Below are 15,400 nucleotides of genomic sequence, written 5' to 3'. Positions count from 1 at the left end.
GTACACCTTTTGCTGGTAGTGAGTTGGAACTCCTCTATGTAGCACTGACATGGTTCATAACACCGCTCCAAACAAGGTGCTTCCTTAGCTCACAGTCCAATGTAATTGATAGGAACCCTTGGCACCACACCATGGCACCACGGCACCTGGCAGTGCCACGGTACTTGGCACCGTGCTGTGGTACGTGGTACCGAGCTGAGCTGTGGTACCGAGCCATGGTCCCATGGCGCCATGGCACCGAGCTGTGGCACCGCGGTGCCATGGCAGCTGACACCGAGCTGTAGTACTGCGGTGGCATGGCACCTAGCGTTGGCCACGAGGTGCCGCGGCACTGAGGCGTGGTACCGGAAGTGAGCCACCGGCAGTGTCGGTGCCTCAGTATGCACTCACCGTCTCTCAAAACTATTGCATTATAACACAATACTTTTGAACTATTGTGTTATAACGCAGTAAATTTTTTTTTCTTCATGTCCCTTCCCGGGCTCCGTACTCGTAAACTCAGAAAAACAAAGTAATTTTTTTTTCATAAAACAGAATCTCGTACTCAGAAAAACAGTGCAATTTTTTATTTTTTTTCCCCACTAAACAGTATCTCGTAAACTCAGAAAAACACAGCAAATTTATTTTTTTTCAGTAAACAGTATCTTGTAAACTCAGAAAAACAGAGCAAATTTTTTTTTTCCCAGAAAATAGTATCTCGTAAACTCAGAAAAACAGCGCCGTTTATTTATTTTTTCTCGTAATTATGAGATAATTATCTCGTAAATTCAGAAAAACAGAGCCGAATTTAATTTTTTGTGTGAATGCAATACGCTTCTGTAAAATACAGACTAAATACCATACATGTTCTAAAATTCAGAACATGTATTTGTTCTAAATTTTAGAACATGTATTTTCAGAACATGACATATGGTTAAAATAACAAAAAGATGCAGACCTCAAATAATGTAAAGAAAACTAGTTCATTTCTAAACAACATAATACTAATGTTTTAACTTGGAAAAGTTCAGAAATCAGTATTTGGTGGAATAACCCTGATTTTCAGTGACAGCTTTCACGTGTCTTGCCTCTCCACCATTGTTGTTGGATTACTTTATGCAGCTCCTGGCATAGAAATTCAAGAAGCTCAGCAATGTCTGATGGCTTGTGACCATCTGTCTTCCTCCAGAAGTTTTCAAAGTGGCTTCAGGTCGGGAGATAGGGCAGGCCGTGACAGGGTCGTCATGTGGTAGTCCGTCATCCACACCTTTACTGACCTAGCTGAGGCAGGGAGCATTGTCCTGATAGAAAAACCACTCCTCAGAGTTTGGGAACAGTCAGAGCAGAAGTCTAGTAGTTTTCAATAGTTATTTTTTTGATTCCAATTACTTTTGTGGTACAAACTGAGGAACCATGACTGAAGGGAAGGTTTGAGAATCTCTAAGAATAGGATCTAAGAACAGTGATACAGGTTTTAATCTAATGGTTGAACTTACTTCACTGATGATCAGTCAACATGATTAAGTAATACCATTGTACCACCTAAAAATAATCCAGTATCTACCCTGTCAAAATAAGTTATCCATAATCAATAAACAGATTAATGTGACCCAAGAAAATTAAGTTTAATTCTTCCTTAGAAAATATGTTGAAACAAATTTTACAAAATTAGTTGGGCCTTTGCAAATAAGTAACAGTAACTCCAATACTTAATGTTCACTTAACATAGTTACAATTACACAAAATTGAGTCTCGCTAAATGAAAGCATTTTAATTAAGTGGAAATTCTTTCCATAATTTTATTACATTCATCCAACAGACAATTTTTTTGAGTAAGTACATAAATGATATCCCGTGATTTCAAGCAATGCATCAACAATTCAACATAACATTAATTTTCATAAACATCATCAACAATAGAAATTAGCATCTATATTTAATGAAACAAATACAAAATAAATATTTCAATGTGAGTGGGTTTCAATGTGGGTTGCTGTTAATTTGTAATTTCTGAGTCTGGTAACTTTAAAGAACTAATCCTCTGCATCAAAGGTCTTCCTTACTTAGTTCTCCTTTCCTGGGGCAGTCCTCATAAGATCTGGTTTCATTATGGCAGTTGATGGTTTTCATGACGAAAATTGAGGATACTGTCAAAGTTCTTCAAATTGACTAAATTAACCAACCTTCATGTCTAAAAGAACTGCTGTTTCTCTTCACTTAATTAAATTGTTCATGCCATAATGTGGTTTAGAACAGTAGTCGAATAGAGCTATTTACTGTATAGAACTTCAGACCACCTCAGGTTGCTCTTGGTACTGAGACCAGATGAGTTGCATGAAGCATCATGGAGCATCCCAACCTGCAAATGAGCTTTAAAATGAGATGTGACATGTCAGACAGCCTGTAATCAGCAAGGTATAGCAGTATTTTCTCATGATCTTTGTGTGAAATCAACAACTACAACATACACACAAAAAGCAAATAAAATGCTCTTTAGGGGTTGAGGCTAGTTATTTATCCTGAATGGCTGTGGTCACTGAGATGCACACTTTCTGAGATTGATGTTGGACCTGCACGAAAAAAACAATTCCATTAAATACACTGTCTTGATCATCTTATCAAGAGCTGAAATAAACTACATTATTTAACTGATTGAAAAGTATGTTCACAAATGTAGTTAATATAAAAGTGAAAACCAGTTATTATCTTCATGCAAAGTTCAAATACAAGACATTTCTTAATTTTAATTAACTATAGGCCTATATTTAGCAATTTTAAGTTAATTTCAAGAAGAATAAAATTCCTTTTAAAGGTACCTGTCATGTAATTCTTTTTGAGATGCACACACAGCACTGCGCCAATAACAACTACCAACAACAAAACACCAAGAACTCCACAAATGATCCATGGAGTTGAGGTATCTGAAATTGAAAAGTTAGTCCGAGTTAACACTCAGAAGGTAATATCTTATCATATTCAGCAGATTTAACATCATAACCTACACAGCTAAGACCAGTGACTGTAACTATATATCTCAGCTTGTAAAGTAAGAAAGACTGGATAGTGAGAAAGATTCCTATGCTTTTTAAAGATAGATCCATTAATGAATGTTAGTTTAATACTAATATATGTCAGTTCACTTTGAACATGTCAGGTGATGCTGTTTAGAGGAACTTGTCTGTGTGGTGTTACCTGTTTTAATTTAGAGTACTGACACTTAAATCTATATAAAATATACAATGAACAGAATATATTGAGAAACAATCTGAAATCACAAACAGCTGATGAAAGTGAATAAATACAAAAAACATTTTAGTTGAGAACCTGAATGACACATGGTTAGAATTAGTCCTGACCTTCAGCTAGGTATGCTTGACTCCAGCATCCTGCAACCTTCTAGAACAGTGGTGTCAAACTCATTTTAGTTCAGGGGCCACATTCAGCCCAATTTGATCAAGTGGGCCAGACCAGTGAAATACCATTATAAAACCTATAAATAATGTCAACTCTGAACTTTTCTCTATGTTTTAGAGTGGAAAAAGTAAAATAACATAATGAAAAGGTTTACATAAATTTAAACTTTTTCTAAATTTACAAACTATTCTTCTATAAAAACATGTGAGTTACCTGAAAAACATGAAATTACTTAAGAAAAACAAGTGCAATTTTAACAGTATTATGAATCAACATTATTTACACGTGTATTTACAACTTAGAGATCACAGTGGGTGGACAAATAAATAAAACAATTAGTAACAGGCAGAATATCATACATTTTTTGGGGTCTAGTATTTGGAATGTGGAACTAAAATGAGTTTGAGATACTTGATTATTAACATAAACATAAACATAAAACATAAACATAATATCTTCTGTGTCACTTTTACATTTCACAAATTCCTTCCACGGGCCGTATTAGAACCTTTGGTGGGCTGGTTTTGGCCTGCAGGCTGTATGTTTGACAGCCATGCTCTAGAAGATTAGGCTGTTCAGAAAATGAATGAACGAACAAACAAATGGGTGAATAATGTAATAGCGTTTGAAGAGTGGATCATATGAAACAATAGCATTAACAGAAATTATCTTATCATTTCGGTTTTGTTTAGTAATGCAGATGCAGCATCATTTCTCATTTAATGCGGTAATATTTTACCTAAAACATGTAGTAAGAAAATGTTATACACCCAGTGAATTCACGGTAATGATGAAACTTTAACATCAGTTACTCACTCTGGATGTTTTGATCTGTTCTGTCTTTTAAATGTTTATATGCTTTCTAACAGTTAAAAACAAAACAAAACTGTGAAATAAGAGTTGTCTGAGTCATATTATCAGAGACAGTGAAGACATTTGCACAACCTTCAAAAATGTGACAAATGTTTGTGTTACATTACTTCTCATAATAGAAACCATTTGAAATGTGTTACCTCTACTGTCCCATCTGTGTACTATTTGTATACTGAGGAACATGTCTGATTGACAATAAAACTGCCAGAACAGTGGAGCAGAGCATGATTCTCACATAATAATGATACTTAACAGCTATACTGTAAAACACAGTCTTAACCTAACCTGATAAAGAGTGTTGAAAGGATTGTACATGCAATACATCCCATTACTAATTAGTTAAGGATGACAAAAAGAAGACAATAGAAGAGACGATTGTAAAGGACATGATCGAGGTATGTCACTGTTCATAGTCAGTGTATTAACTGACAGATCTTCAACCTGTCTGATTTCTTTTAAGTCTTTGCAGCTGAATAAACATTAAACTGGAGAATATTTTGGAGGAAGGAGATGATTATTGTAAAACACAGGCTTGTTCATTGAATTTCACTTAATCCTTAAATATAGCAACAATCTTTTAAACAATACTACAAAGGCATTTAGATTAAATAATATACACAGAGTGAGCCGTGATGGATACAAATTTGTACTTCTAAACAATCTACTTTATGTGTTTATAAAGCAGTGTCAACTGATTTTACACATGAAAATTAGTTTAAAGGACTCTGGGGCAGTTATTTTAAATCCATTGTCTTTTTTCTTTGTATTTCTCACTATTTACAATAAAAAAAATTTTTTTTTAAATTATTTATTATCTGGTTTAAACATAAAAAGTAAATGCGTGACAATACACAAGAACAATGTCAGTACAATGACATCCCTGCTACAAATTTTTAAGATTTTAAAAGAGAGGTGAAATCATTTGATGTGTATAATACAAGTTAAAACTCACCTGGGAAATGAATCCATAAAGTAGAATTAATCTGGTGGTGAATCGTCTCTTGTGTAGCTACACAGGTAAAGTTGTCAGCCTTGGTTACAACAATTTGGAGTGTAACATAGAAGCGGTTGTTGTGTTCTGTGACCTTTGGTTCTCCAGCAGGAAGGATATTTCCAGCACTGTCCTTCCACTCCACTGTAGGTTTTGGTACACCTTGAACTTCACACAGGAGAAGACTCCATTTATTTGTGTCATGAATAGGCTTGACATATGGCTTTGGAGCTGCACCTGTGGACACAGCATTTACAGTGTTGACAAGAAAATGTATTACAAATAATGTTTCAGGTAATTGAGGGTTACACTAAAATATGGAGTTATAACAAACTCAACCAATATGCTAGTTAAATCAGCTGATATATCCTATTCATGTGTTGGTTGTCTCTGACATAAATATATTACTACATTTCAAGTGTAACCTTAAAAATGTTAGATGTGAAAAAGGCAGTCTGGGGTGAGTAAAGTTAGTTTCATATGCAATACTATTTTTTCATGTACTATGTTATAGTATACTAAGATCACAGACCACTTTTATGAAGGTTGAATTAAGATGTTAAAAATGTGTTCATGATTTCTGTAAAAACACTGTACCATATGTAATTTGCTACACACACATTAAAGTTTCTGGTATACTTATCTTAAATCCCCCAAAATTAGGTGGTTCTTTAGAGAGGAATTATTTTATTTTACTTTGTATCATTAAAATCTGATCAAACAGGTGGCCTATGTTATAGCTACCCATTTAGGATCGGTCTGTTTGCCTAAAATTGAGTTTATACTCAAATTGTAGACAATGGTACAGATTTACAAGGGGATAGTTTCCACTTAATTTTACACAAATAAAGAGACATTGTCCTCAGTTACTTACCAGAGATGTTTGGTCGAACTTTTAACCTTTTAAGTTGGACGGGTTGTATGCGACCCGATATTAACACGAAAAATGAAAAAAAAAAGTTTCATGTGACTTTTCATGAGTACTGTAGACCTTATTACACACGTAATATACATCTCTTGAAACGTTAGATATTGACCTTATTTTAGCCGTTTACGACATTTTAAAGTAATTCAATATATAGACACATGAGCCTTTTTCTTTACGGCAGAGAACAGTTAGTAACTTAAATGGATGCCTTGTCTCACAACACATAGAAGTCGATGCTGAGGTGATACGCGGACATTCGAAGACGAATGAGGGCTCATTAGGAAGAACGGAAATTTACAGATTAATCCCGTTGGTTTAAGTTTTATGAGGAGAGGAAATAAGCGGGGGAAAAAGTGAAGAAACTCCCTTACAGTGTTTTAGTACTCTTAGATGCACTTCTCAAGCACAGCCATTTCAGCCAATTTAACTCAATTAACAAACCGTTTGACCAATGCCGTTCAGAAGCAGTGGAATCTGTAAAGGCCCAGGAACAAAACAAACCAATCACCTTCTTTAAACGACATACGGTGACGGAACTAGAAAACTTTAGAACTCCACCAGCCAATCACAGGAGGCTGTCCTTACAGCAGTCCCACCTGTAATTTATTGACAGTTACATTTATCCAATGAAAAGTCAGCATGATAAACGTTTGCCTCCCTAAAACTTACATCACTGGCATAGTGAACTTACAATGCTGATCAGCAACCTCCTCTGTTTACCTCAAACTTTCCCACCTGTTGTTAATCTATTTTTTCTCATAATCATGTTTTGTCATAAATAATAGGCCCTACACATTATTTAACATACAGAGAATCATCATTCTCAAAACAAGGACTATGTAATAATGATTGGCTCTACAAAACTTCATGGTAAATGACTGTTTTAGATTTAGTTAATGAGTAAGCATACAGAATAGTGCATTTAGTTACTTGTTATTTGATCGGTGGAAACTATCTCTAAGTTATATTTTTCTATCTGACATGCAAGTTTAACACTGCCCACTTAATCTGAAATAAACTTACACTGCTAAAGCTGTTACTGTGAAAACCAAAGTCATTGTGGCTAAGAAAAACTTTATTGAGATTCAGTCAGATTTACCAAAAAAATTTAATAGGGAAGGAGGCATAAACTTTCTTTCTGAAAGTAAGTGTGTTCAAGGGACAGTATAACAACACTGACTTGTACAGGTTGAGACACTATACATTTATTTATCGATTGACCTATACGAGTTTAGAGCTCAGGGTAGTCAAACATTATTTTCCTTTTTTCCTTGTTGGCCTGGTAAGATGTAATGATGTACAGTATATTAAAACATCAAGCTGCAAATGATGCGGACAGAGCCAGACGTCACCACTAGATGGCAACATATGACAGTGCAAGTGAACTACAATTTACTTTTATGACAGGACTATTTAACAAACAATAACAATACCCTTGAAACACTGCTAGAGATGTTGTTGAGATTTTGAAGCAGAATAGGGGTACTGTGTTCAAAGCAGAAAATCATGCACCTTTTGATTTTAAAGGTTTGATTTTTTTTTTTTTTTAAACAAAACAAAAAAACCCACTAATTTTAAACTGAAAGTATATCTGATGTTTCAGTGTCCTGACTGTTTGAAGTTCAACATGTAACATGGGCAACTTATAGCACTTAACAAAAGAGGGGAAAACAAAAAACTAAAACTGAAACTGAAAGTCACAGTCTGGATCTATTACATTTTGGTTACTTACATAATTTGATACTACAGTAACATCAGTCTTCTAGACCGCATAATAATAATATACTCACCTACATAAAGTGTAATGTGAGAGTTTTGTTTTTCTGGGAAAATACAGGTGTAGCTTCCATTGTCGGCCAACTCTGTGTTCCTGATTTTGATGGAGGCATTTCCAAACTTGAGTTCATCTTGAAAATGTGAAACACGTCCTATAAACTGCTGATCTTGGCCTGTGAGGCCGTAATTGTAATATTTTCCTTTAACATAATAGAAGACCTGCTTCTGCTTTTCTTCATCTTTCTTCCAGTCGAAGATCATTTGCTGTATGTTCTCTTTAGAGCTGAGGGAACAGGGTAAAACTGCATCATCCCCTTCTGCCACAGTGACAAAACCTGAGCACACAACACAAAACAATTAGTCATATATATATTTCATATATCTCTTTCTTTTGGTGTTGATTTGTTAAGTACAGCTGTATTAATGCAAAGTGAAAGACCATGAGAATTCTGTTTGTTATAAATTTATCTGGAGGTCAAGATACTGGATACTTTATTGGATTTTTGTATCTATGATCAATCTTAGTGACTTTGCTAAAGACCACCAGTAGGTTCAGTTTGAGTTATATTTTGATTGAATGTGATTTTTACAATGAATTTACAATGAGTATTGCATCATCTTTTACTAAAGATGTGGGTGCCTCAGCTCTCACAAAGGATAGTAACAGTGATAAGACAATCCCCAAAAAGATTTAAAAAAAAACCTCACAAACAGGTCCTGTAGCACTCCAAGCACACACAGGTATAATTCAGCACAGTAAAGGAACAATGAAAAGCAGATGTTGTTTCCCGATGCAGATTATTAAAACCTCACAAGCAGATACTGATTTAAGTTAAGATTTAAAAACAAGTTTGTAGAGACTGGAAAATGGAGGAGTAAGTAGGCTACTGTCCTTAGTTTGACACAGTTGTAATCTAACTGTTATCTGAGTCCCGCCTTGTTTTTCAAAAGAGAAAATGTTAAATTGCCTCGTTAGAAGTGACTTAAATGTCTTCTGCTTCCATAAAAGTCAACTTTTGTAGATAACCTCAAAGCTCCTTTATACTCAAAAAATAAAAATTTTCCAATGTTTGCCTACTGTAATCTTTGAGTTTCACTGTGATATCTGTGTAGAATTTCACAATGTTTGCTATTTGTCTGTCAGTCTGTCTGACCTTTGTCTGTTTACCTGCTGAGTAGAAAAGGTTCAAGAAAACTAGATTTAATGGGTGGACCTAGTAACAGGATTTATAACATAATAAACATGTTGGAGCCAGTCTTGATCTGGTATGAAAAACTGAAAGTATGACGTAGAAACTGAAGCCTCAGGGTGCATAAAGGTTAAAAAGGTGTTCTGGTTGTGAAAAACTCCCAGGAAGTGTCACACCCTGCACAGACAGTATCCATCACAGTGAGGAAACTAGAAATCTACACATTGGTGTGGGTGGTGGTGGGGGGTGGGGGTCGTGAGGGGAAGACTTTAAGAACTTTTAATACCAACAACATTTGTGACATAAATCATGATCTAGTATACAGGTTTTACAAGTATGATAGAAACTTAGCACCATCATTACACAAACACTGAAAGATTTTCAACTAGTAGCAACTTAATGCCTGGCAGTTAAACTCTAGAAATTAACAGCAGTTGTATAATAACTTTCTCATAATTTTCAGTGACACTCAAATGGAACATTTTAATAGTATAGCCTACGCTTCCGCACTTGTAAAATGTTTTAAAATTTGATCACAATCACCTCCACAATATGTTTTCAGCTTGTGAAAAGCACCCAGAATGTGTCAAACTCAGCTCAGACATATTCCAGCACAGTGAAGACACAAGAAACATTGCTAAGAGTGCTGAAGATAGAAACTGGAAACCATCAGTGCACAAAGGCTGAATGTACATTTTTAAAGAAGCAGGACTCGACTAGAGCACAGCATATAAACAAACATTGAAAATAACATTTCTTAATGTATATTTTAAGAAGAACTATGTGCTTCCATCCATGAAAATATGCTTCTAAACTAGATAACATCTGACTACAACACAGTACATGTCAAACCACACAGATATCATTTTACACAGTGAAAAATCAAGAGAGCTACTTTTATCCCTATTGCAAAAATGGTCTGCCTGGACTTTTTTTTTCTTATTTTGACCATAAAAAGGTTAGAAAATATGCTCTGAGTAAGTCCTTTTGCCCATTTTTCTAGAACACTTAGAACTTCCAATATCTAGCAGTCATGTACAATAATAACCAGAACAGAATCGAAGAAAAACACAAAAATGGAATTTGATTTTAGAGTTATATTAGAGAAAAAACACTGAAGCAGTGTGGGGGGACTTCTATGCCAATACATGTAGGACCTATGTCATGAATCATATTACAAGTGTGATATCGATGGAGAACTGAAATGTAAGCAGGAAACACCTAGTACTAGATCAGATAAACTGTAGAAAATACAGTATTTTAACAGTATTTACATATTATGAGAAATGTTTCATTGAAGGTGGAGGAGAATGTGCAAGTGCAAAAAGTTTTGACAAAAATACAAATGAACCCAAATTACTTTTCAATGCCTAATCTTTTATTTTATCTTTTACCATGACTAAAGTTTCAACAGCTGACTGGCACTATCTGGCACCACAGTATCTCTCAGCATATGAAAACATCCTCAGTCCTGCACAGACGCCATCCCACAGCGAAGAAACAAGAGCAGCACTTGTTTTTAAAGTGGCCTGTTAACTGTGAGAATGAAGGAGAGGAAGGGTTTCTCAGAAATAGTAGCCTATTATCTCTGTCTCCTCTTCATCCCTAAGAAGAATAGAGCCAAACCTCCTCCTCCTCCTCAACGCACGCACATCCGCAGTCACAGCGACTCATTGCCTGTTAAAGAAATGATCTCTGAGAGGCCGTGGTTGACAGTCTGGAGCCAGACTACAGCCCATAGCTGCTCTGACATCACTGTCAGCCTCTGGGGATCATTACTGTAATGAACCACTGCTGGATCTGATAAACACCTTATATTATTATAACATGAAAGCACAACCAGTCACAAGCATATTGGATCAGAGGAGCAGATGATGCTTATAAATGCACCTGATGCCAAACTATAATAATAATAATAATAATAATAATAATAATAATAATAATAATAATAATAATAATGGAGGATTTGTCTCCAGTTCATGATGTAACAGCTGCACATCTTCCTGCCAAACACATTGAAATAATAAATAATATTTTACATCAGAGCAGGTTCTTGTAGTTTTCTTACCGGTTTCCTCAGCAGATGTTATTCCAGGCCACGTCAGGAGACAAACGAGCAGAAGAAGCTTCATGTCTGTCGTCGTGTGAAGGTCCCACATCACTTTACCATCACTCCGGGAACACGGTGTTTCTATAGCAGCCCTAACCACTCCTTACTCTATTACGCTGGTCACAAAAATACTTTCGATTTCTTACCTTGTAAAAGCCGCAATGACAGCGCAGCTTCCGGCCCTGATAACACAGGATGCACCGTAAAGCTGCATCTGCACCTCCGCCTGGCATGAACAACAAAACACCAAGTGCAGTAATTTGGCTGCGAGTCGAAACAAGTCACCGGGTAACGGATATTTGTTCTATAACCTATTATGTATCTGTGTCGGATTAAACACGCAGTTCAGTAGTTATGTTTCTGGCTTCATGTTTTGTCTTAAGCGCCTCAAAAACACAGTCCCTGCCAATTCTTTAGTATTACCATTAATAGCTAAAATTGTAATAAAACAGAATAAAATAATGTCTCACTTGGCAGACTTTTTTTTGTCCTGCAGAAATAAAGTTTAACAGGATTAATCTAAAAAAAAAAAAAAGAAAGAAAAGAAAAAAGAACAAATCTGAAAGGATGTACAATATGAATATTGCCTAATTATTAACGTAGTATAATGACATGTAAGCTTTGGCTCGCGTAAAGCAAGAGCATGTTTTACAGATGTACACTTCCTCTACAACCTTTCACAATAAAAGTATTCTACTCATACACTGCCTGGACTGAGATGAAGCGCACATTTAGACCATCGCAGAAAGAGTCACCTGAGCATCCACTCACACACACAGCTTGTTTTTATTGCCCTTGAAATTACATAAAAATGTATAATCAACTGCCCCCTAAGTTTTGTGTTCTTAAGGCGTTATCTCCACTATGCCCACAAGTTTCTCAAAGCCGTCCGTTCGTCTTTGTCTCTCCCAGAGAAAATCTTTAGGAATGAGCACATCAGCAGAGGATAGATGAGGTAATGATGTTAAATACAATTTAATTAATTAACTCCAATACCATAAGGTCAAAATACTCTACTACGAGTAAAAGATCTACATTCAGAGTGTCATGTGAAAATGTGGAAAGTCAGTGTTCATTATGCAGTAAAATGATCCCTGTCTGTGTTATTGACTCTAATATCTGATTCATTTTATCAGTGGACTTTGTTTACTAGTGTATATTTCTAGAGTGACTCATGCTGATCAGTGCCACCTGACACAGATGATCTGTGTCAGGTGTGACTCATCGACTTAAAGGTGGGGTACGAGATCTTAGAAAAATGGTTTGAGCAAGCTACATTTAAAAAATACTCAATTCAAAAGTCTAAACCCCTTTCTTCGGACATCCCCCCAAAGCCACACCTCCAGTGTACTGGCACGCACAAAGCTTGTTCCTGAGGGTTCATGAGCGATGCACAGCAAAAATTCACCGGCTCAGGTGTCCTGTCCTGCCACCCTACCTGTTGAGTTGAGCTACCTGCCACTACTGAGCATGCGCACGCATGCGCATGACCCCCAAGTGTTTACACAGTTTAAATGCCCATTGGTATGTGCTACTACAGGCAGAAGTGGGTCATATTTTGTAATTATACTTCTTTTATAGTGCCTTTTGAGCAGTAAGCATGGAAGCAATTACATGTGCACGAAAGATAGACGCAGAATATTGACATGAGATGATAATAGCGTAAGGAAGTTCTCATTGTATGATATTAGCATTAAGTACATGGGTCAGGTGGGTTTTAAGGGCATTTAGATTACTGTTTAAGTTAGTTCAACAGACGACAATAATGGTAGCCTACCATTTAACTGAATAAATCTATATTAACAGCTCCCTTAACTACCCACACTTGTGTGAATGAAGTTATGATTCCATATACGCTGAGGAAGAGTAGGCTTGGCTTGGAAAACAGAAGAAATGCCTTACTGCACAAATATCTACATGCCTTTTTCCCAAGTCTTTCTTATTTGTCATTTATCATATGCAAATCTCTAACTTTTGAGGGTGTACATGTTTAAAAGTGTCTGAATGTGGCTTTTCCAAAAAAATGCGTTTTGTTGTATGTTTTTGGGCTGTGAAGTCCAAGGAGATAAATGGACTGTAAAAACTGTTCACCACAACAAGCAGCAAGATGCCAGTAGCTGTGGGATTTAGGTGTTAAAGGTAAAGATTTTAATTCAGACTGTTTGTAGCAAATTGTTTTTTTCCCTTTATGTTAGCCAGTCATATGTAACTGAATGCCTAAAATGCCATTTTGCAGTTTGCAGAAGGGCTTCTCAACAATGGAGACATCACAAGCATTCAGACATATCCTGCAGAGGGTTTAAAGGCTCGATGAGAAGCAGCATGTGCCCTCCTACAGGTTGAAGGTCTGTGGAAAGAAATATGAAGCCATCATGAATGGGATAAATACTGAGACCACAAATCCCTCACAAGATCAAAATAGTGTTTATAGTGTATATATCAAATAAAGTTGACTTGATATGAATGTAATGTTTCTTCTGTTGTCCCATGTTCAATGTGTCGAGTATCACAAAGGTGAGGTGTGCTACATGTAGTGGGAGCTTTATTTCATAGAAGATATAAGCCTGTCGAAATGAGCTGTCTTTACCCTTATTCATATGGATAAGAAAATAATGGTGTTTTTCTACAGTGGAAGCATTATTTCATTTTCATGTAGGTGTGTCGAAACGTAAGGTAGCATGTATTGACGGGGTAGTGTGAATTGATAGACGTCGCTGTCGATTTACACTACTGGTAGCCCCGGCCCTGGCCCTGGCTCTGGCTCCAGCCCCGGCTCCGGTCCCGGCTCCGGCCCCGATCCATTTATACCTCATTCAGTCTCATCCAACACCTCTGCTCTTACAGAACAGCCCCAGTTCATACCTGTTTGGCTAACGTTACATTTCCTAGTGATTTATGTTAGTGACAAAACAGTTTGCCAGTGAACTTTCCATCCTATAGTTAATATAGCCAAGCTCCAGCTCTGGCTTCATTTCCTGTACAAGCGCTTCAAGCCTTTGAGAATGCATGATTCATGCACGAAGAGGGGTACACGCAGAGGGGGGAGGGACAAATGGCAGTTGAGTTTGATGGACATATCACCGTTCAACCATTTAGTTTGGGCACTCAAAATGATTGGATGGTGTTTTTTCAGTCCTGTCCCTTCCACAGGTGACTAGATTTTTTTATTTTTGTGTTAGAGCATTTAATTAATTGGTTGTAATTGGGGTGTGAAGGGGATTTTAAGCAATACAGTAAAAAATGCTCCAGGAAAACAACTCGCACCCCACCTTTAAGTGTTGCTCCTGCGACACTTAAAGGATTGCAGTGGAATTCAGTGCCATAACTGAGGCCAACCTTATTAAAGTGAACGCTTTGCTTTGGTTCCAAAAGTGATCATGTTACTGAGGTCAAATTGTGTTCTTTTTATTGGCAAATTATTATTTTTAAAAAAATTACAGTTTTAGGTGATTTGAAGCAATGATAATGTTAATTTTACTCTGGTTTATAGGGGGTGAAACCCCCCCAGGACTCTGCCCCTGGACCCCACCATTCCCCTGCACCCAGTATTTTTCATATTTTTAAGTGTTTTAAAATTATATGAGTGAAGAACAATCTCTTACTGATACAAAACTGAAACCAAGTGTTTCTTGGAAATAGAAATCATAAAATTATGGGTAATACGACCTCATGCCCTTCAGCTGTTTAGTGTTAACAGTGTTGAGAGTGTTAATATCCTTCACTAACATCACATTCTCTTGTCCTCGTATTTCACTATCACTGTGAAGTAATTAACTGTTTTAATTCAATATAATTCAATTTGTGATAAGACCTTAATTTTATTCTTTCATTGAGAAATAATGGGTTTGACTGCAGTGCTTTATGTTTGATGTTGTGAAAATTTCTGATGAGAGATAACTCAAGAATAGCCAGGTCTTTTGTTTCATTTATTATGGAAATGATCTGTGTAAAATAATCATAGTACTGGAAGGTCTCAGAGCGTCTGTGTGTGTGTGTGTGTGTGTGTGTGTATGTTTGTGTGTGTGCGTGCGTGCGTGCGCACGCACAAATTTCTGAAAAATTGAGACATTTTTAACTGGCCAATTTGGTACCTACATTTGAGGAATAGTCCCATCTCCACATTAAATATCTCGGCAAGT

At 36.4% G+C, this 15,400-nt stretch overlaps 1 protein-coding gene across 2 annotated transcripts in view; it reads right to left on the bottom strand.

Moving 5' to 3' along the window:
• LOC115420054 (CD276 antigen-like) overlaps window positions 1-11,658 on the bottom strand; it is a 65,802-nt gene extending 54,144 nt beyond the window's left edge. The window contains exons 1-6 of one of the 2 annotated variants that reach the window (XM_030135212.1): window positions 11,408-11,648; window positions 11,220-11,325; window positions 7,976-8,296; window positions 5,219-5,494; window positions 2,796-2,906; window positions 704-2,549 (exon numbers count right to left, since the gene is read on the bottom strand). In XM_030135212.1, coding sequence (XP_029991072.1) covers window positions 2,494-2,549; window positions 2,796-2,906; window positions 5,219-5,494; window positions 7,976-8,296; window positions 11,220-11,325; window positions 11,408-11,494 — 957 coding nt within the window. In that variant the 5' untranslated portion in view covers window positions 11,495-11,648 and the 3' untranslated portion in view covers window positions 704-2,493. Of the gene's footprint in view, window positions 1-703; window positions 2,550-2,795; window positions 2,907-5,218; window positions 5,495-7,975; window positions 8,297-11,219; window positions 11,326-11,407 lie in introns of those variants that run through there. The other variant, XM_030135211.1, reaches the window with a different exon arrangement.
• Between the last annotated feature and the right edge of the window lie 3,742 nt (window positions 11,659-15,400).

This window comes from Sphaeramia orbicularis, chromosome 5 (assembly GCF_902148855.1).
Source record: "Sphaeramia orbicularis chromosome 5, fSphaOr1.1, whole genome shotgun sequence".
Lineage (NCBI taxonomy): Eukaryota > Metazoa > Chordata > Actinopteri > Kurtiformes > Apogonidae > Sphaeramia > Sphaeramia orbicularis.
Note: the sequence above shows the minus strand (reverse complement) of the source record. Positions and strands in the feature narration are given on the sequence as shown.